Source organism: Macaca thibetana, chromosome 3, assembly GCF_024542745.1.
Source record: "Macaca thibetana thibetana isolate TM-01 chromosome 3, ASM2454274v1, whole genome shotgun sequence".
Taxonomy (NCBI): domain Eukaryota; kingdom Metazoa; phylum Chordata; class Mammalia; order Primates; family Cercopithecidae; genus Macaca; species Macaca thibetana.
Genome location: NC_065580.1, coordinates 93651142 through 93672372, shown reverse-complemented (window position 1 = coordinate 93672372; position 21231 = coordinate 93651142). Strand labels below are relative to the sequence as shown.

The window sequence follows — 21231 nt, the reverse complement described above, 5'->3', positions numbered from 1 at the left end:
TGGAGTGCAGTGGCGTGATCTCGGTTTACTGCAACCTCTGCCTCCCAGGTTCAGGCAATTCTCCTGCCGTGGCCTCCCCAGTAGCTGGGATTATAGGCATACACCACCAAACCCGGCTAATTGTTTTTGTATCTTTAGTAGAGATGGGGTTTCACCACATTGGTGAGGTTGGTCTCGAACTCCTGACCTTGTGATCCGCCCACCTCGGCCTCCCAAAGTGCTGGGATTACAGGCGTGAGCCACCGCGCCTGACCCCTTATGATTTTCTTAACATTTTCTTTTCTCTTACAGTAGGTTATTAGTAGTTAAGCTTTTGGGGAATCAAAGCTTATATGTGGATTTTTGACTGCACAGAGGATCAGTGCCCCTAAACTCTATGTTGTTCAAGGGTCAATTGTATACATAAACAAGAAATATGTTTGTGTGTGTATGTTTTGAAAGAAATATACTAAAATGTAGTAGTTATCTCTGTGATAACAGGTTATTTTTATTTTATTTATATATTTCTGTACTTTCCAAGTTTTCTAAAGCAAAAGCTGTAACCGTTTTTTTTTTTTTTATTTTTGAGACAGGGTCTCATTCCTGTCACTCAGGCTGGAGTGCAGTGGCTCATTGCCGCCTTAACTTCCTGGGCTCAAGTGATCCTCCCATCTCAGCCTCCTGGGTAGCTGGGACTATAGGAATGTGCTACCACACCCTGGTAGAGCCACGGTTTCGCTGTGTTGCCCAGGTTGGTCTCAAACTCTTGGGCTCAAGTGATCCACCTGCCTCAGCCTCCCAAAGTGCTAGGATTACAAGCATGAGCCACCACATCTGGTCCAAAAGCTGTAACTTTATAATTGGGCAAACTACTAAGAAAGGCAAAAAATGTTCAAGATATTTTCTACAAAAAATTCCTTGTAACCCAGTTATTATTAACTCGAAGGACACCTTCTTCAGAATAAAGGAAAGATTAAATGTTCAAAGCAGAACCCTGGATTCCTTCTAATGACTTGTCTTCCCCATCTTTACTGACACCTCAAGCCAAAAAACCCTAGGAATCACCTTGGATTTCTCTTTCCCTATATCTAATTAATCAGTATCCTGCCAGTTCAAGCTCCAACAGAACCCAAATATGACCAATTCTGTCTTCACTGCTATGAACTCTAGTCACAAGCAGCAACGTCTTCTGTCTCCCTATCTCTACTTTTGCCTCTGCTCCCAACAGACCTTTTTTATCCCCCCTCACACACATGTTGAGTTAGCTTTTCCTAATCAGATCACGTCCCTCTTTTGCTTAAAGTTCTTCATGGCTGCCTGCCCAGTGCAATTAGGCCCAACATGATCTGGCCCCTGGCTATCTCTCTGGCCTTACTGTCATATTACTTTCCCTTGTTTACTCTCCTCCAGTAATTCAGGCCTCACTAGTCTGTAAACACTGCCAACCTTGTTCTTACCTCAGGGCCTTTGCAATAGCTAGTCCTACTGCCAGGAATGTTTTCCCCCAAATCTTCCCGTAACTGATACCCTCTCTTTATGCAGGACTCATTCCCAATACTGCCTCCCAGGAATAGATAACCACTCTATCTAAAGGAACATTGTTCCCCTAATTGCCTCCTATTCCTTCCAGCCAAGCTCAACCAGAATTCCTCATCTGAACCACAGAACACAGAAAACGATTTGAGTGACAATTTTCTCAAGTCTCGTAAAATGGGGCAAAAGTAGTATCATTCTATTATAGCTGCATAGAAAAAGTTAATTTATTAATACAATGGATTAATTCTACATGCATGATAAACCAGTGGATTTTAATATAATACCACAAAAGGATAGAAGTACGCAAACTTTTGGTCTCAGGACTCCTTTACATTCTTAAAAATCATTAAGGACCCCAAAGAATGTTTGTTTACATGGGTTACTTACATTGATAATTACCACATTTGAAATGAAAACTGAGAAACTTAGTATTAATTTATTTAAAAGAAACCAATTACCTATCTACATAAATGAAAAAGCTATTTTCCAAAACAAAAAATGAAAATTTAGTAAGATTAATAGCCTTGCTTTATGTTTATACATCTCTTAATGTTTGGCTTAATAGAAGGCTGCTGTATTCTTATATATGTTTCTGCATTCATTCTGTTGCAATATGTTGTTCTGACTGAAGTGTATGCAGAAAACGGGCACTCACACAGACACGTATTGGAAAAGGAAGACTTAAATGGCTTTTTCAAGTAACTGTGGACATTTTTCTTTGATACTACACCAAAACTTGACAAGTGGTAGTTTCTTAAAAGTTAATTATAACACAGACTCAAGCCATACTAATGAACTTTTTGTGGTATTATATTAAAATCCACTGGTTTATCATGCATGTAGAATGGACTTTCAGCCATGCATAATTTTGTAATATCACACATAAGTCATTTTAAAAATGCCAGTTCACCGAGTTATGCAGAACTTCCCAAACATTGGCATGTTATTAAACAACATAAAAAATTTTTTTTTTTTTTTTTTTTTTTTTTTTTTTGAGACAGTCTCGCTCTGTCACCCAGGCTGGAGTGCAGTGGCACAATCTCGGCTCACTGCAAGCTCCGCCTCCCAGGTTCACACTATTCTCCTGCCTCAGCCTCCCGAGTAGCTGGGACTACAGGTGCCCGCCACAACATCTGGCTAATTTTTTGTATTTTTTAGTAGAGACGGGGTTTCACTGTGTTAGCCAGGATGGTCTCCATCTCCTGACCTCATGATCCGCCCACTTCGGCCTCCCAAAGTGCTGGGATTACAGGTGTGAGTGACCACGCACGGCCATAAAATTTTTTTAAAGAGACAGGGTCTCACTCTGTCACCCAGGCTGGAGTGTGGAGGCACCATCAGAACTCATCATAACTTTGAACTCTTGAACTCAAGTGATTCCCCCCCACCTCAGCCTCCAGAGTAGCTAAGACTCTTGGCATATGCCATCATACTCAGGCTAATTTTTCTATTTTTTGTAGAGACAGGGTCTTGTTATGTTTTCCGGGGGGTGTCTCAAACTCCTGGCTTCAAGCCATCCTCCTACCTCAGCCTCTAAAAGCACTGGGATGACAGGCATGAGCTGCTGTGTGTGGCCCTCACATTTGTGAATGTTGCCATCCGTTTCATCAGAAGAGATTTTTAAGTATTGAGAAGTCATCATGTTCATGATGACAAAAAAGTTTTCCGTAATTCCAATTTTTGCTTGAAAGTTTTAATTTTTTTCTTTGGCAATAAACACTATCAACTGTTTTCTTCTAAATAACCATAGTTGTCATTCCTTTCAAATAAATATTGTCTTTGAAAAAAGTGGCTAGCTCAGTCCAACATGAACAATCACACAAGATAACCATCACACTTGGGCATGGGGCAGACACACTTTGTATGTGCTCCCCATTTTGTCACACAGAATACTAAAAAGGTGTGTACTCAGGGTCAAGGGCTAACAAAATTAATAATTTTTATGTCTTCATAAAGGAAGTTCTTAAGTTCAAATGGCATTAAACTTTTTTTTATTGTGACATCTACTAGTAATTTATTGCCTCTGCCTTGATTCATGCTAAGATACAAGTAGTTCTACTCATCAATGCTTTTGCACCAACAGTGCAAATTCACCACAGTGAAAAATGGCAATTAATCACTTTGTATTATTAGAAAATATTTTTGAACTTAGGCAACTCCTAAAAGGGCCTCACGGATAAAGTTGCCAGATTCAGCAAATAAAAATACAGGACGCCCAGTTAAATTTGAATTTCAGATATACAATAAATACTTTTTTTAGTATAATGTGCCTCAAATATTACATGGGATGTACACATATTAAAAATACTGTTTGTTTATCTGAAATTTAAATATAACTGGATGTCCCATATTTTATCTGGCAACTTTATTCAGGAATCCACATTTTGAGAACCACTGCTTTAGGGCAACAGGCATTAGGTTCAATTTGGAATGGATTAATACTCAAGTACTAATACTTAAGCTGATTAAGGGCTTAATACTTTGTTGTTTCTCTATAGAAAATATCATTATCTGAAATCATCTTAGTTTATTTGCAGCACTTATTGTCTTCCTCCCTCAAGAATGTAAGATTCATAAGGAAGGGATCTTGTCTGTCTTGCTCATCACTATATTCCTAGCACTTAGCACAAAAGAAATTCAGTAAATATTTGTCAAATGGACAAGTAAATAAATAACTAAGAAGCGTTGCAATGCAAATGCTCACAGAAAACGAGCAACTAGAACTGAGACAGAGGAAAGATCCCAAGGTTCTGCGATATTGATTGCAAGGGCTCCCATCTGCAAGATACGCACTGTTTCCTCAAAAGGATGGAGGCCCAGGAACACCTAGAGTGGGCTTGGAAAAGCCTGGTGGTGTAGGTTTCAGCCCAGAAAGGGCTTAGGGACTATGGACAAAAAAAAAAAAAAAAAGAGAGAGAGAAGAATATTCTAAAGCAAATGCTATTTCAGGCCCCAGGCCAGGTGTGGTGGCTCACACCTGTAATCCCAGCACTTTGGGAGGCCATGGCGGGCAGATCACCTGAGGTCAGGAGTTCGAGACCAGCCTGGCTAACATGGCAAAACCCCGTCTCTACTAAAAATACAAAAATTAGCCGGGTGTGGTGGCGGGCACCTGTAATCCCAGCTATTCAGGAGGCTGAGGCAGGAGAATCACTTGAACCTGGGAGGCAGAGGTCACAGTGAGCCGAGATCGCATCAATGCACTCCAGCCTGGGGGACAAGAGTGAAACTCCGTCTAAAAAAAAAAAAAAAAAAAAGTTGCTGTCCCTGTAGCCCAGCTAAGCCTCCTCACATCTAAATATTATCTCCAGAACGGGTCTCCACACAACTATTCTTAGAAGGAAAGATAGGGAAGAAAGAACAGAACCAGGCAGCCAAGGCCTCAATGACAGGCAGGATGTGACTCTTCTATTCACTACAGGAAGCTAAGAGGTTCCAAAGTTGTATATACAGGGAATCAAGAATGTAGACTCTCTTCCTGGGCTTTATTTAAATGTTTTCTCCCAAGAACTACATGTCTTAAAATACTATATTCTCCAACCTTAATCTCTAAATTATGAAGTTTGGCTAGAATACTCAAATACTTTAAACAATGTCCAAACTCTCCTAGTTGTAGCTAAGTTGGTGGTTGATTTCTTTATATGGCATTCTTTTGGTTTTAGAAAATAATAGTTTTAGAACATATTTTTTAAATGCACAATTTTTCAGTTACCTGAAATATTAGGTTTCTTTTTCACTGGTGAATAAACAGAAAACATCCACTGCCCTGATGATTCCCAAACCTCCATATCTTTTACAATTCCTTCCCTGCAAAAAGAAAAAAAAAACAAAAAAGAGTAAAGGATCTTCTTAGCTGCTTGGTAAAATTTATTGTTAATGGTTTTCCACAACTGAAAATTTAAATTCTAGTAAATACATAGTTCAAAATATTTTCCATTATATTTTCTGAAGAGTGTTCTTTAAAGCACAAGTTTATAGAAGTGTGAACTATATGGTTACAAATGGTATTATAATGTCAGAGAAGTTAATGAGTTTGATTTTCCAATACACTGACCCATTAACCAATATACTTACATAAATACTATCACAGATACCATACTTTTTTTAGGAATTAAAATCTAAAATAGTAACTTTAATCTTTCTTTGTTAATTATCACAAACATCAATAATCATTTAACTGGGAAGAACAAAGTACCACTTACGTGATACAGAATCATAATATTTTAAAGGTGGGTTATAGGACTTCAGAGATCATTTTATCTAATTCTCGCATTTTGCAACAGGGGAAACAGACCCACATCCATACAACTAATCTGTGGTAATGCCATGGGTAGATTCGGCTGTAAATTAGTTTCTTCCTACTTAGACTATGTCAATAAAAGGAGAATTATCACAGAGAAAACTGTATTAAATTTAGGACTGTAACAAATGCAGAAAGTAAGGTTTTGTTTGTTCATTTACTTAAAAAAAATCAGCTGTATATGGTACATGGCTCAAAATATCTACAACTGGTTCTGATTTAATTAGGAGAAGTAAAAGACTAACCAGTTACATTTAAATTCCATCCTGGTCACCATGAGTTGAGGGAACATTACAGATAGCCAAGCATTGTTTTGACACCAGCCATAAATTTTACCGTAAATATTCTCAAGAAATGTCATATATCTACCTCACAATAAATGTAGGAAATCAAATGAGATCAGTTTGAATAGGATAATCCAAGTAAAAGTTTTAGAAATAAATAAGATATGTGACTGGGTATGGTGGCTCATGCCTATAATCCCAGCACTTTGGGAGGCTGAGGCAGGCAGATCACTTGAGGTCAAGAGTTCAAGACCAACCTGGCCAACATGGTGAAACCCCATCTCTACTAAAAACACAAAACATGAGCTGGCGTGGTGTCAGGCACCTGTAATACCAGCTACTTGGGAGGCTGAGGCAGGAGAATGGCTTGAGCCTGGAAGGTGGAGGCTGCAACAAGCTGAGATTGCACCACTGCACTCTAGCCTGGGCAACAGAGCGAGACTCCATCTCTAAATAAATAAATAGAGAGAGAGAGACAGAGATGGTATAAGTGACCTCCAAGTTTACAAGTTGTTCTAAATTACATCACACTTTGTAAAGGACTTGTAAGTTAGAATGAACTTAAGGAGGACTAATCTTAGAAAGATATTCACAATATAGTGTTATCAACACAAAGTGGAAAAAGCATAATTATCCCTAGGAAGGCACTCTACTATTATAGAAAGATAATATATTTTTAAGTGAAATAAAGTTTAGGATAATACATAGCAAAAGAGTGGCTATCTATGAGTGATAGGATTGTGGGTGACTTTTTTTTGCTTACTCTGATTTAAAAATAATGCATTATTTCTTTTTTAAAGAAAATATTGTATTATGAAAAGATGTTACAAAAAAAGAGAAAACAAAATACAAAGATTGTAGGTGCTTTTGAAAAGACATAAGCAAATGGATAGTAATTTTCCTGAAAGCTTTCACTTACAGAAGTTTCTTTTCATCTTTCTGCTCATCAGGACTAAGTGAACCAAATGGGTTCTCAGACAATCCAAAGCCTTCTTTCCTGTTAGTTGAAGCTCCAGAATCAAAAGAACCGAAAGATGGCTTTTCTTGATCTCTGCTGCCCCCCCATGGTGTGGATTTGGAGAAACTGGATGGCTGGATGACATTGGAGTATCTCTGGCTAGTGGTATTCCATCCACGTCTATTATTACCTAAAATAAACAATAAAACAAAATAATTTTGCTAGCAACTTTTCTTTTTATTTTATTTCTTTTTAATTGAGATAGGGTCTCACTCTGTTGCCCAGGATGGAGGACAGTGGCATGATCTTGGCTCACTGTAACCTCAACCTCCCAGGCTCAATCCTCCCACCTCAGCCTCCTGAGTAGCTGGGACCACAGGCGTTTTTTGCACACCACCATGTCTGGCTAATTGTTGTACTTTTTGTAGAGACAGGGTCTTGCCATATTGCGTGGGCTGGTCTCGAACTCCTGGGCTCAAGCAATCCAGCCGCCTTGGCCTCCCAAAGTGCTGGGATTACAGGCATGAGCTACTGTGTCCAGCAACTGTTCTTTTAAATCTCAAAAATCTTTGTATCTTAGTATGTCTAGACATCATAGAAAGATTCAACAAGCACTACATTTAAACTCATTTTAAATGACAATCTCTTCATTTTTTATTTACAGACAGTAGTTAGGTTGTAATATCAACAAATCATATAGTGGCCAATTGCATTTCTGTTTGAGATTCAGAAGAAAATAATATAGAAAAATAGTGATATTTTACTAAATTCAGCTGACAAAGCTTATTAAATAAACAACTGCTTGATAGTCGAGTTGACAGAAGGCATGCATCATAAATCATAAACTCCTTCAGGATAAAAACTTGTGTTTTTATCATTCTTTGCTCCCCCACCAGGCCCTATATTGTAGTAAAGGCTGAAAAATGGACATTGAATTAGTTTCTTGAATATGAAAGATTAGATTCTACCCTCTGTTTTTGGACAGATGCTTAAGTCTATTTGATGCAGTCTTTTCTCTGGGCAAGCACCTACACACCTATTTTCACGGAGAGATTATACATGGTATTTACATGTGAACAAAATGCATGTAGTTCCTCTATGAGTAGCTTTCCAATATTTCATAAATATCAAAATGAAGATTATCTCCTCTGTTTACATATTGGTTTTGTTTTTTAAAATCACTTTAGCAATCTCATTTACTCATCACTTCCTTGTTGGGGCCAAGTTTAAGGTAATTCATCTTGTTTCTGACTGAATTAGGAGATAAGCCATTAAATATATCAAAAGTTGGAATGACAAACATGCCCAGTTGTGAAAGTTCATCCTGCAACTCTAAACTACCCTAATAATAACAACAACAACAAAAAAGTGGAGATTGCTAGACCAGATCCTTCAAGTAGGAGTTAATGGTATCTACTTCTAAAATTCCAAATTTCACTGGGGTATGATATAACTGAAGAAACTCACTTCCTCCTTTTTTTTTTTTTTTTTTTTTAAATATTGCTTTTGGTCTTCATACTTAAAATTCTAGAAACATTCATTTGTTTCTGGGAGCTAAATACAAAGTTTGTCTGCTAAATTTTGTTTACACTCACATTCTTCAGACCTGAGTCCCAATTTTTGGTTTGAAATATTTCACTAGATTAATTGTGGATGAAATAAAAGGACTGTCTTCCCTTAAGTGGGATCAGACGTGAAACCATCAAGCAATACAAGGTTTAAAGGTTAGACGTAGCCTGCCGCGGTCACTCACGCCTGTAATCTCAGCACTTTGAAAGACCGAAGCGGGCGGATCACCTGAGGTCACGAGTTCAAGACCGGTCTGGCCAACATGGCGAAATCCTGTCTCTACTAAAAATACAAAACTTTTCAAGGGCATGGTGGCGGGCATCCGTAATTCCAGCTACTCGGGAGGTTGAGGCGTGGGAATCGCTTGAGCCTGGGAGGTGGAGGTCGCAGTGAGCTGCCTGAGAGAGCAAGACGCTGTCTCAAAATATCACATCACACCACACCACACCACACCACACCACACCACATCACATCACATGAAGAGCCCTAAAGGAGGGGAAGGAAGGGAGGCAGCACCTAATTATTAACCCGATCTTTAAAATCTTGTGTTGTTCTAAGGTTTCACGTCTAATCTCTCCTTTCCTTTAAGATAAAAAGCTTTGACAATGATCTAGGCCCAGGGATTAGATTAACGAGGCCCCCACATCCCCTTTCCTCATCTCCCGGAGAGTTACTGGACTTCCCACCTTCCCAATTTCACCCCAAATTTATGAGCAGGTGCATTTTTTCTGCGGTATGGCTCTATAGGTTTTATTAGATTTTCTTTTCTTTTCTTTTCTTTTTTTTTTGAGACAGAATCTCGCTCTGTCGCCCAGACTGGAGTTGGGTGGCGCGATCTTGGCTCACAGCCACCTTCACCTCCCGGGTTCAAGCGATTCTCCTGCCTCAGCCTCCTGAGTAGGTGGGATTACAGGCGCGCGCCACCACGCCCGGCTAATTTTTTTTTTGGTATTTTTAGTAGAGACGGGGGTTTCACCATGTTGGTCAGGCTGGTCTCGAACTCCTGACCTCGTGATCCGCCCGCCTCGGCCTGCCAAAGTGCTGGGATTACAGGCGTAAGCCACCGCACCTGGCCGGTTTTATTAGATTTTCAAAGAAGTCCACGACTTATCCCAAATGAAGTCCTGATTCTGACCCAAGCTGCTAGCCTCACCCTCGAAAAAACAACTTAGTAATAATTATATTCAATTACGGCATTTACCTACAAGGTAGTTTCGATAGTTAATTCCGATTTAAAAACTCAGTTTCGCAAAAGCATCCAGGCCCAAACCCAGGTCCTCTGAAGCTCAATAAAAACGGACCCCATGAATAATATGTAGATAAAACCCTCGGTTTAAAAACGTTGTGCAGGGCCCATTGGGGCCGGCAAGGCAGCGATGTGGGCACGTTGGGGTCACCAGCACTGGGACACAGGTGGGACGTCCGGTCCCCGCCAGCCGGCCCTTCACGGCTCGGTTACCGCGGAGGATGCAGAGGACATTCACCTGAAGACTGCTGCTGCGGTTGCTGCCGTCCTCCTCCTGCACCCCTGGCACCAGGATGTTCGTTCCAGCACCGATCTCCAAAGCGGCACCGGCCTTGAAGGAAGAATTGACAAATGGCCATTGCAACTGCGCTGCCGACGGAGGGGTCTTCGGTCGGCACCAGTGGATGCCAGTTACTGGGCAGAGAGCCCCAGGCAACTTCCGCGCCCGGCCGGGCTACTGTGACGTCATCTTCTCGCGCCGGGGGAAGGCCTTTTTCCGCCTGTCTCACCCCCCGCCAGTGCCATGAGACGCGTGGACTTGAGCCAATAAGATTTGAGAAGAGCGGACCGCTCTGACGCTTGAGTGTGTCCTGGGAAGGCGGGATGCTTGAACGGTTACGTGAAGACCGGAGGCGCGTTTGACCCCGGTGCAGGGCCTCGGACTACAGGAAGGCTTGAGGCCCAAAATGAGGGGAAAGCGGAGCAAGCAAACGCACAACTTCAGCAAGGCCCTGAGAGGAGACTTAGCTATGATTTGCGAGACCGAGTCGTTCTTGCTAAGACAGTAAAACTTAGCTTGGGTTGAGAAAGTAACAAAATGCCCAGCCTTTCATCTGAATGGATAACAGAGTCAAATAAAGCCAGACGTGACGTTAAGAGGAAACAATGTTTCTTTTAGGACATACTGCAACGGAAAAGTATTACCCCTTTGAGTGAGTAGTACATTCTTACTACACACTCAGAAACCTTGTTCTTTCAAGTCCACATAAACGTTGCTATTTGAAATTATATCAGAACCAGTGAAACGTCCCATCCTTGCCTGGAGGATCTAAGTCTCTCTGACGCAGAGAAGCAGCCTCAATTTCTACCTAGGTGTAGAGCTTCATTCATATAAACGGTTTCTGAAAACATTATATATTTTCTTAACTTTGCAGTTTCCAAGGAAACATGCCCTACATTCAGTTCTCGTCCAGACCTGATGTTAATGCCTTTACACACAGCTATGTTTTGAGATTTCATTTAAATTTCACCTAAACTTCACTCTCCCTGCCAAAACATACAATAACTACCTTTTATTTTGTACGGTGAGACACCCCACAGGTCCTCTGGTGTGCAGTCTTCTTGATTGCAATAAGTCAATAAATCTGACTTTGTTGGCTTACAGGTTTGTGCTGGTGGTTTTAGGATTATTGGGCTGGGAGTGAGCCATCATTCTTGCTCATGTAATTTGTTTGGATTTTGAAGACAGAATCTACAGGACGGGAACTACTTGTCCAAACTAGTTTTTTATTTTCTTTAATCAAGGCAATTCATTTATTTTGAAACAAATTTATGGAAAAGTTACAAATAGCAGTACAAAGAACTTTTTTCCTGAACCATTTGAGACTATGTTGCAGACCTAATGCCCCATCATCCAAATACTTACTGTATATTTTCTACAAACAAACCAGGGCATTCTATATAACCACAACACAATCAACAAAATTAGGACATTGATACTGATGCACTACTACTCTCTAATCCTTAGACTCCATTTATGTTTTGCCAAATGTCCCAATATTGTCCTTTAGAGGAAAAGGGTTCAGTTCAGAATCATTGTTGCTTAGGCATATTTCTTTTGTCTCCTTCAATTTGGAAGCTTTTTTTGTTTTTCCTTTTCATAACCTTGACACCATTAAAGACTACAGGCTGGTTATACTGTAGAAGTTCCTTAGTGCAGGTCTGTTTGATGTTTTCTCTTGATTAGATTCAGATTATGCATCTTTGGCAGGATTATCACAGAAGTGATGCTGCGGTTTTCACATTGCAGGTTGTGCACAGTTTCAATTTGTCCTGTTACTTGTAATACTCAATTGATCACTTGCTTAAGGTGGTGTCTGCCAAGCCGCTCTCCCATAAAGTTATTCTTTTCCTTTTTGTTATTAATAAGAATTTTGTGGGGAGGTACTTTGAAAGTATCTAAAAATCTGATTGTTCATTCAACTTTTAGCTCCTTATTTATTCATATCAGTATGGACTCATGATTTCTAATGTTACTCAGTGGGTTATAATCCATTACTACCATTATTTATTTTGACGCTCAAATCATCTCCAATTTGGCCAGCGGGAGCCCCTTTAAGCTCCTTTGTACTTTTGAAAAAGGAAAAAAAAATCACCATGATTACTTGAGCACTTTTTTACTTTCTGATCTAGACATGTTCCAGGCTCATTTTTACATTCTCTACTCCAGTCCTGAAATCAGTTATTTCTCCAGGGGTCCTTTTGGTGCTGCTTAGAAACCAAAATCTGAGCTTTAATGTGCTTATTGCTACTGGGATGTCTTTGCTCTCATGAACATTGCTGGGAAATACATAAGTATAAACAAACACAAACATTTACATCAAACATTTCTATATTTTATATATTAAAACTATTATGTCTTCTATATCAAAGACTATGAAAAAAAAGAAAAAACTTGAGTTCACACTGATAATCTCCAATTTCAATCCAAAATCACATGATTCATTTTATTTTCCTCTATTTTTAACTCCATTGATAACAAGAAACTTGGCTTTCATTAACCTTAATATATTTATTTTATTATCTCCTTGTGTTAACCAGAATTGCTTTGTAGCCACTGACTTCTCATTCCTGCAAATGTCAGCATGTATAAGGACTCTGCTGGGATTAGATACCTAAAATAATACCAGTGGTGGCTGAAACTTAAGTGAGGGTAAGCCCAGTGCTTGGTGAAGGTAGAGAGGGGCAAGGTCAGAATGCCGGTTGAGACTGTCTAGGTGGAGTGTGTGTGAGACAAGGAGAGCCTAGGGCTTGCAGAACTTGGTAGTGATCAGTTTGGTGATGGGTATAGGTGGAAATCAGGAGAGTGGGGTTACAGGAAGGAAACTTCTGATTTCTTCAAGATGGCAGAGTAAAAATACTGCTGCCTCCCCTTCCAATTGGATGACACAACTGTCTCAACTTGATAGGAGATAGGATTCCTCCCCCAGTAAAAGGGAACAAGAGACACTTCAGATTCTAGGACATAAGGTACAGAGAGGGCTTATGCTTATTGAATGGTGAGTCAAACAGCCCAGAAAAATACCTATGTATCTCTTATGGACCAGCAACAAAAATAGTTGGCCGTCTCCTCATCATATAATGAAGTTCACTGATTAAGCTCACCCTTGTACCCCTGAATTATCAATTTTCAAATGTCTCATTATAAATACAAATGCACAGTCAGGGACTAGACATTTGAAGGCAGATGCCAATAGGAAAGAGCACAGCAAAGAAACAGAAAAAGAAGTTAGAGAAAACAAAAACACCAAAATATTTTGAAAGTTAAAGAAACTAAAATATCACCAGAGAGGATAACATGAAACAAGAATGGCATACTGTACAAAAGAACAACTATAGAAATAAAGTACTCTTGGAAAACATAGATAGTGGGAGCAAATTAAAGAGGGTTAGAAGATAATGTTTGAGGGAATTTCTGTAAGATTCAAACTAGATCTTGAACCTCATTTTAAATCTGTTATGAGAGAGGGCGTAAAGCTCTGGAGAGTAAAAAGATTTCTAGTTAATAAGGGCAACATTTCAAACAATTTCCCAGCACAGACTTCTTTTTTTTTTTAATTTTAATTTTTTCTAAAGTAGTGTGAATCATCTTGGGAAGGAGGAAGGTTAGGAAGATAAAAGTGGATTCAAGCTTTTTAAAGTCTTTTGAGGCAACTGTAAAGAGGGAGGAGGATTTTTTTTTTTTTTTTCTTTTTTTTGAGACAGAGTCTTGCTCTGTTGCCCAGGCTGGAGTGCAGTGGCGGGATCTCAGCTCACTGCAAGCTCCGCCTCCCGGGTTCATGCCATTCTCCTGCCTCAGGCTCCCGAGTAGCTGGGACTACAGGCACCCGCCACCACGCCCGGCTAGTTTTTTTATTTTTTAGTAGAGACGCGGTTTCACCATGTTAGCCAGGATGGTCTCGATCTTCTGACCTCGTGATCTGCCCGTCTCGGCCTCCCAAAGTGCTGGGATTACAGGCTTGAGCCACCGCGCCCGGCCGGGAGGAGGATATTTAAAGGAAGAATTTATCAAATGCTGAATGATGCCACCTGTAAAATGTCCTTTCATTAAAAGGACAAATTATTTGGACTTAAAGAGTCCAAATAATGACTCTCAGTGAGAGCTGGTTTGGTGCCATGTGGGAGTAAATTGGATTTTCTCAAGTCTTTGGTATAACCTTAGAAAGCAAAATTTCCTCTGAATACCTCCTTTACCCGTGCGTATGTAGCAAATCCAAAATTTTTGCTGTTAACAGTATATATGGCAAAAGGAATATAGACTGCTTGGTGGAATAATTCTTTATTAAATGGCTGATTTTGATTTTGTTAGTAATACTGTCATGTCAAAATAATTCATGACTCAAAATTTTCATGGGACGATATGTCAAGTTTTTGCCAGCTAGGCCACAAAGTCACAAGTGTATTTTTTTTTTAATAGCAACAACTTTTTAAAGATGCTAAACTTTTCTGTCCAAATTGTGATTTTTGAAAGCATAAACTGAATTACTTTGTCATCAAAATAGTATCACTGCAAAGGATATAACATTAACTTATCAAATGTCTACTAAAAAGCAAGCAGAGCACTTTACAGGACAGGAAGTTTTGGGGAACAAAATAGAAAATGTGCTTGTCAGTATGGTGGGTGTACTTTTACCCACTATCCCGATATTGACAATTCTGTAGAAATTTCCAAGGCAGAAAAAGACACTAATTAGGAATTATGATACAGATTACTAAGGAAAAAAACTACTTCATTATAATCCACACCAAACCTGTGTATGTATTTACTAGTGTGTTCTAGTCAATTGACACAGCCTAAAAGGAAATGCTAGTGTACTTAAAATATCTCAAACAGGTACTGTATATTCTACATAGGAGATTGTCAAATTATATAGCTATATTTTAATATAATAAATGAATATTTCATCCTCAAAAAAAATTAAAGTAGACACATTTTTCACTAGAGTGCAAAATTGAAAACCCTACTAAAAATGTTCAGAATAGTCAAATCTAGAGACAGAAAGTAGATTAGTGGTTGCCTAGGGCTATGGTATTTGGGAGGTTTTCTGTGTTGAACAGCGTCTCCCCAAATTCATGTCTACCCAGAAACTCAGAATGTGACCTCGTTTGGAAATGGGGTCTTTACAGGTGTAATTAAAGTAAGGTCATACTGGATTGGGGGCCCTATGTTTTCCTTTTTATGTTTGTATTTTGCTTTTTTCTTCTTTTGAGAAGGAGTCTTGCTCTGTTGCCCAGGCTGGAATCAAGTGGCACAATCTCAGCTCACTGCAACCTCTGTCTCCCAGGTTCAAGCAATTCTCCTGCCTCAGCCTCCTGAGTAGCTGGGACTACAGGTGCGCACCACCATACCTGGCTAATTTTTCTATTTTTAGTAGAGATAGGGTCTCATCATGTTGGCCAGGCTGGTCTTGAACTCCTGACCTCAAATGATCTACCTGCCTTGGCCTCCGAAAATGCTGGGATTACAGGCGTGAGCCACTGTGCCTGGCCTGAATAGTATACTTTAAATGGTGAACTGTATGGTATGTGAATTATATCTCAATAAAGCTGTTCTGTACATTAAAAAACCTACACAAATAGAAATATAGCTATCATTATGTTTTTCCTAATTCCTTTTTGATTTAAACATTTTTAGGGTTTAAGACTATTATAACCTCTGTATAAAGAAAACTGAAAATTAAGAGACACTGCTTCACAAATTCTAAAAACAGCCATTACCTAACATACTTGAAGAACGAATAAATTGAGTGGCCTATTTTAAGTTAAAAAATATTTAATATTATCAGATAAAAACATTGATGGTGACAGCTTTACATGGTTCATTCCATACACAGTGAAAAAGGCAAAGTATTACTAGAAAAGAAATGAGTAGTTGGGTTTGTAAAAGATTTATTGATCACATAAAAGCAATGAATAGGAGATGACATATATATAACTCATGATTACAAAACTTTTAGAGACAACTAGGTTAAATATCTCATGTTTTGGCTAAGGGAAAATAATTCATGATCTCTTTAAAGAAGTTCAAAGTCAACACTGATATTGTGGTACAACTACCAGTGCTTTTCTAATGATCTAGAAATTTGCTATAAATAGCTTAACCTTTTGCTAGTTAATCACTTATTATGATTGGATTTTATTTAACAGTGAGGACTAAAGAGGCAGAATCCTTTTTTAACCACTGAATAAAACATACATAAATTAATGATTGGTGCTAAGCTTTACATTTTGTGTTAAAAATATGGAATATATTTAAGTGGATCGAATACATTTCATGAGGAGTTGGACACATTAAACCCCCAAATCTGTTTAGGAAGTTTTTTGAGAAAGTGTGTATATGCCTTGACTCACTCTGGCTTACTTTAAAAATGGAATACATTTGGCACTAGAAAAATAAATAAAGACAAGCAAACTATGTGAGACTAAGCTGCTCCATCTGAGTTGCCCATCTTGACTTACAGTTCATACTATTTCTTAGTTCTTGACTGAGCACAAACAGACCTAACCACGTAGCACTTCTGTGATGCATGAAAACAGAATCTAGAGCTAAGATACTGCGCTTCACTGATGAGCCAATCTGCCATTCTGCCAAAATCATAGTTACAAATGTGAAATTCATTCAAGAAATTCATATTTTTAACAAATGCTTATACTTTTTCAAGTTTTCTTGCTAGATATGTTCTTGGTTTTGTGGTCAGCTAAAATATGATCTTTGAATTAAGGAAATCCATATAAAAGAAACATCTATTGAATAGGAACCTCATTTCACTTGAAACTTTCTTTACCAAAACACCAAACCAAAACTTTGTCACCAAACTCTTGGAACAAAGCACTGGTGGCTATATTTTTGAGTCTCTGATGATTCTGAAGTCCACTCATTTTTCATGTTTCAAGGGTCTCTTCATTTGCTCCACAAGTATCGACAACACAAATTAAACAACTTGTGACTGGAAAAGCACGAACTTTGGAGTTGGCAACCCATTTGTCCGTTTCAGTATTATATTCCAGAATGTGTCCCAATCGACCAACACCCTGAAAACCAGCCAAGACATAAACTATAGAGCCAACTGCTGCGCACTTCACTGTTACACCCTTCCATGGCATTGGTGAGACCATCTTCCATTCGTTCAACTTAATATCGTAATATTCCACATTGTCCAGACCACCTTTAAAAGAATAAAACATGAACAACATGAAAAACTGTATGAAAAATTCTAAGGTTTCTTAAAGTAATAACTTTTTGTATTTTTCCAATATTTTATTGTGAAAATTTTCAAACACACAGAAAAATTGTAATCATTTTACAATGAATGTCCACATAGCCACCACCTAAATTCTTACTCTTATTTTAACACAATAGAAATTTAATATTTCTTTTTAAATATTGATTTTTTTCCTACAAAATTAAACATATTCTATCTATTCTGGAAAAATGCAAAATAAACAGATTAGTGATTTCCCCTCTGATTAACTTTGACTATAATTATTCAAATGTCCTTCTTTTCCCTCTTATCTTTTAGCACTTTATGGAAAATAGCAATGGGCGGGGACACAAGAAGGAAAAGATGTTATTTGTTACATTTAAGTAATGCTTTAATGTACTGACTAAAATGAAGCTTGTGTCTAGATTCAGTTCCGACTCTCTTTCATTTAATAAAATTATTTAAGATTCTTTAGTACATCATTTACGAATATAAAATGCCAAATTTAGTCATTTAAAAATTACAATATTGGGCCGGGTGCGGTGGCTCACGCCTGTAATCCCAACACTTTGGGAGGCCCAGGCGGGTGGATCACGAGGTCAGGAGATGGAGACCATCCTGGCGAACATGGTGAAACCCCGTCTCTACTAAAAATACAAAAAAAATTAGCCGGGCGTGGTGGCGGGCGCCTGTAGTCCCAGCTTCTAGGGAGGCTGAGGCAGGAGAATGGCATGAACCCGGGAGGCGGCGGAGCTTGTAGTGAGCGGAGATCGCGCCACTGCACTCCAGCCTGGGCGACAGAGCGAGACTCCATCTCAAAAAAAAAAAAAAAAAAAAAAAAAAATTACAATATTGATATTTTCATGCAATGTTTAAAAATATTTAGGAAACTTTACCATTTAGGCCCTGCATACAAGCCTTAAAACTTGTATTTAAAAAGTTTCTAAAGGTTTTTTAAGGTTCACATATTTCTATTGCTCAATAGTTCTTAAGCTGGTGTGACATCATTCCCCAGGAGGTATCTGGAAATGTATAGCAGCCATCTAAAATTGTCACAATGACTGGTGACCACTGCGACATTTCATAAACAAGAATGTTTAACATCCTGCAATATTTTATCAAGTATGTTAATTCCCAGAAACTATAAAAATAGATATAATAATATGCATGGCAAATGCTATCTAGATTTAAAAAAAATGCTTCAATAATTTAAGGAAGTATCAGCAAACTCATCAGGAAAGTGGAACAGTGAATTAACATCACATACCTAAACCATTCTGACCACCCACAGCAAATATCTTGTCTTTTACAAATACCAGCCCATGATTCTTTCTGGCTTCAATCATTGGACACAGCTCAGTCCATCTGAAAAAATTAAAGATTTTAGTGTGCTTGTTTACAGGAAGTAAAAGAACTCATACTAATAAGAAAGGTCTATTATTCTAATTAAGTGCTTATTTACTACTCACATATGTGTACATATACACACAAAATGTCTAGAAGGGTAGAAAACAAAAGTTTAACAATGATTATGGGTAATTTATTAATACATGGGGTAAACAGGGATTTTATTCCTTTCAATTCTGATAGGATATAAGAAAATGAGGATATCTGACTATTAAAAAACACATTTTTAGAGGAAATCCATTTCCTGAGGTTCATAAAAACTTGTAATATGGGAACAAAAAAGAAGAGGAAGATACTTAGAAGATAAAGAAATAATTCTTTTTTCTTTCTTCACACCTCTGCTGGCAGGAAATATGAACTAGTTCTATCACACGTAGCTTTAATTATTATTTATACATGTGTAAGTAAAACACAAACTTATAATGGGCCTCAGGCAATCAGGAAATTAATAGTATCTGTTACTATTCACATGTCCATCTTTAAATCTACATTAAGAAGTCTATGTTGCTCTGGTAACAAAAAAGTACTATCATTCTGTCAAGTTTAGTAACTCATGGTGCTCTGTTCACAGCCACTATTATAAATAATGAAGCTGAGAATATAAATGTGGACACAAGAGTTAAAGGATATTAATTCACAAGTAGCAGCATTATACATATACACACAGACAATAGAGTTTAGTTATTTTTTTTTCTGAGATTTAATACCTTCTTCTGCATACACTCCCAAGTCTGACATTTGTGATTGTGAAGGTGGTACTGGCACATAGGCTTGTGCTTTTAGCAGCTAACTTAAACCAAAAGACTCCAAACAACAGTAAGGACAACAACAAAAGGGAAACTTGGCATAAGTGTAACTCTCTATAATTATTGTTTATATTTCTTCTTTAAAACAATTTGAAGGCCAGCCAGGCGCGGTGGTTCACACCTGTAATCCCAGCACTTTGGGGGGCCAAGGCGGGTGGATCACGAAGTCAGAAGATCCGAGACCATCCTGGCTAACACGGTGAAACCCCGCCTCTACTAAAAATACAAATTAGCCGGGCGCGGTGGCGGGCGCCTGTAGTTCCAGCTTCTCGGGAGGCTGAGGCAGGAGAATGGCGTGAACCCGGGAGGTGGAGCTTGCAGTGAGCCGAGATGGTGCCACTGCACTCCAGCCTGGGCGACAGAGCGAGACTCTGTCTCAAAAAACAAACAAACAAACAAACAAAACAATTTGATGAATTTAACTTTATAAAACGTAATTAGGGCACCATGATTAACTCTGAAATATTAACAATTCTTTTGTCTTACATTTATATATTGTTTTAAAAATGGTTTGACAGTCACCACTCTCATTTTCGAAGTACTCTGTTAAGGTGAGGTGGACAGCATGGCTCCTGTTTTTAGGAAAAACACCCTCATCCAGGTGAAATGACCGGCATACAGCTCGGAAGTGGGAAAGCAGTAAAAACTAGGTCTTTACTGCCCTGCATGCAGTGAGATTTATAGACTGAGCTATCATCATGCATTAAACATAGTATTTGACTTGGAAAAATTCCATTTACATATCACTTTCTTCTCCATATACTATGTTAATGATACAAAAAGAGAGCATGTATTTATGTATATCTAAATCTCCTGAAGGTTTAGAAAAAAGTTTCGCAAATTCCCCTTCCTCCTATAATTCACATGTGGAGGACGAACTAGGTCCCTGCTATCTGCAATCTTAAGTTTAATGTTCAGAAGCATTTCTTCGCCTGTAATCCCAGCACTTTGGGAGGCCGAGGCAGGCGGATCACGAGGTTAAGAGATCGAGGCCATTCTGGCCAACATGGTGAAACCCCGTCTCTACTAAAAATACAAAAATTAGCCGGTGTGGTGGCGTGCACCTGTAATCCCAGCTACCCAGGAGGCTGAGGCAGGAGAATCGCTTGAACCTGGGAGGCAGAGGTTGCAGTGAGCTGAGATCATGCCTCTGCATTCTAGCATGGTGACAGAGCCAGACTCTGTCTCAAAAAAAAAAAAAAAAAAAAAAAAAAAAGCAAGCGTTTCTTAAAATTCTGACAGCTCAAACTGTGTCACATTGTTTCCACAGGCATAATTTCTTTCTTCAGTTTGTTACTTTATTATGAGCTTCTGCTCCTCTCCATCTTTTTCAAAATTGATTTTAAAAATGCGATACATAATACATGTACATATTTTTATGGTACCTGTGATATTTTGACACATGTATACCATGTGTAATGATTAAGTCAGAGTAACTGCATTATCTATCATCGCAAACATTTATCTTTCCTTTTTGTTTCTTTTTGGGCTAGGGAAGGAACCCAGGCCTCCCATGTGGCTGCTGAGGAATATATTTTCTTTGTCTTGGGAACATTCCAGTTCTTCTCTAGCTATTTTGAAATATGCAATAAATTATTGTTAACTATAGTCTCCCTACTGTACTACTGACTATTAGAATTTACCCTAACTGTATTTCTATACTTG

The 21231-nt window shown here is 38.6% G+C and overlaps 3 protein-coding genes across 13 annotated transcripts in view; 1 reads left to right on the top strand and 2 right to left on the bottom strand.

Moving 5' to 3' along the window:
• NUP42 (nucleoporin 42) overlaps nucleotides 1-21231 on the bottom strand; it is a 1164542-nt gene that overhangs the window by 8096 nt on the left and 1135215 nt on the right. Inside the window, exons 2-4 of the mRNA XM_050783137.1 lie at nucleotides 10111-10328; nucleotides 7019-7247; nucleotides 5228-5322 (exon numbers count right to left, since the gene is read on the bottom strand). Of these exons, the coding sequence (XP_050639094.1) occupies nucleotides 5228-5322; nucleotides 7019-7247; nucleotides 10111-10231 (445 nt within the window). The 5' untranslated portion in view covers nucleotides 10232-10328. The remainder of the gene's footprint in view (nucleotides 1-5227; nucleotides 5323-7018; nucleotides 7248-10110; nucleotides 10329-21231) is intronic.
• TOMM7 (translocase of outer mitochondrial membrane 7) overlaps nucleotides 1-21231 on the top strand; it is a 540985-nt gene that overhangs the window by 172968 nt on the left and 346786 nt on the right. The gene's annotated exons all lie outside the window — the stretch shown is intronic.
• The window catches only part of KLHL7 (kelch like family member 7), a 70153-nt gene continuing 64828 nt past the window's right edge, over nucleotides 15907-21231 (bottom strand). For both annotated transcript variants that reach the window (XM_050783126.1, XM_050783127.1), the window contains exons 10-11: nucleotides 18621-18718; nucleotides 15907-17317 (exon numbers count right to left, since the gene is read on the bottom strand). In XM_050783126.1, the coding sequence (XP_050639083.1) occupies nucleotides 17034-17317; nucleotides 18621-18718 (382 nt within the window). In that variant the 3' untranslated portion in view covers nucleotides 15907-17033. The remainder of the gene's footprint in view (nucleotides 17318-18620; nucleotides 18719-21231) is intronic.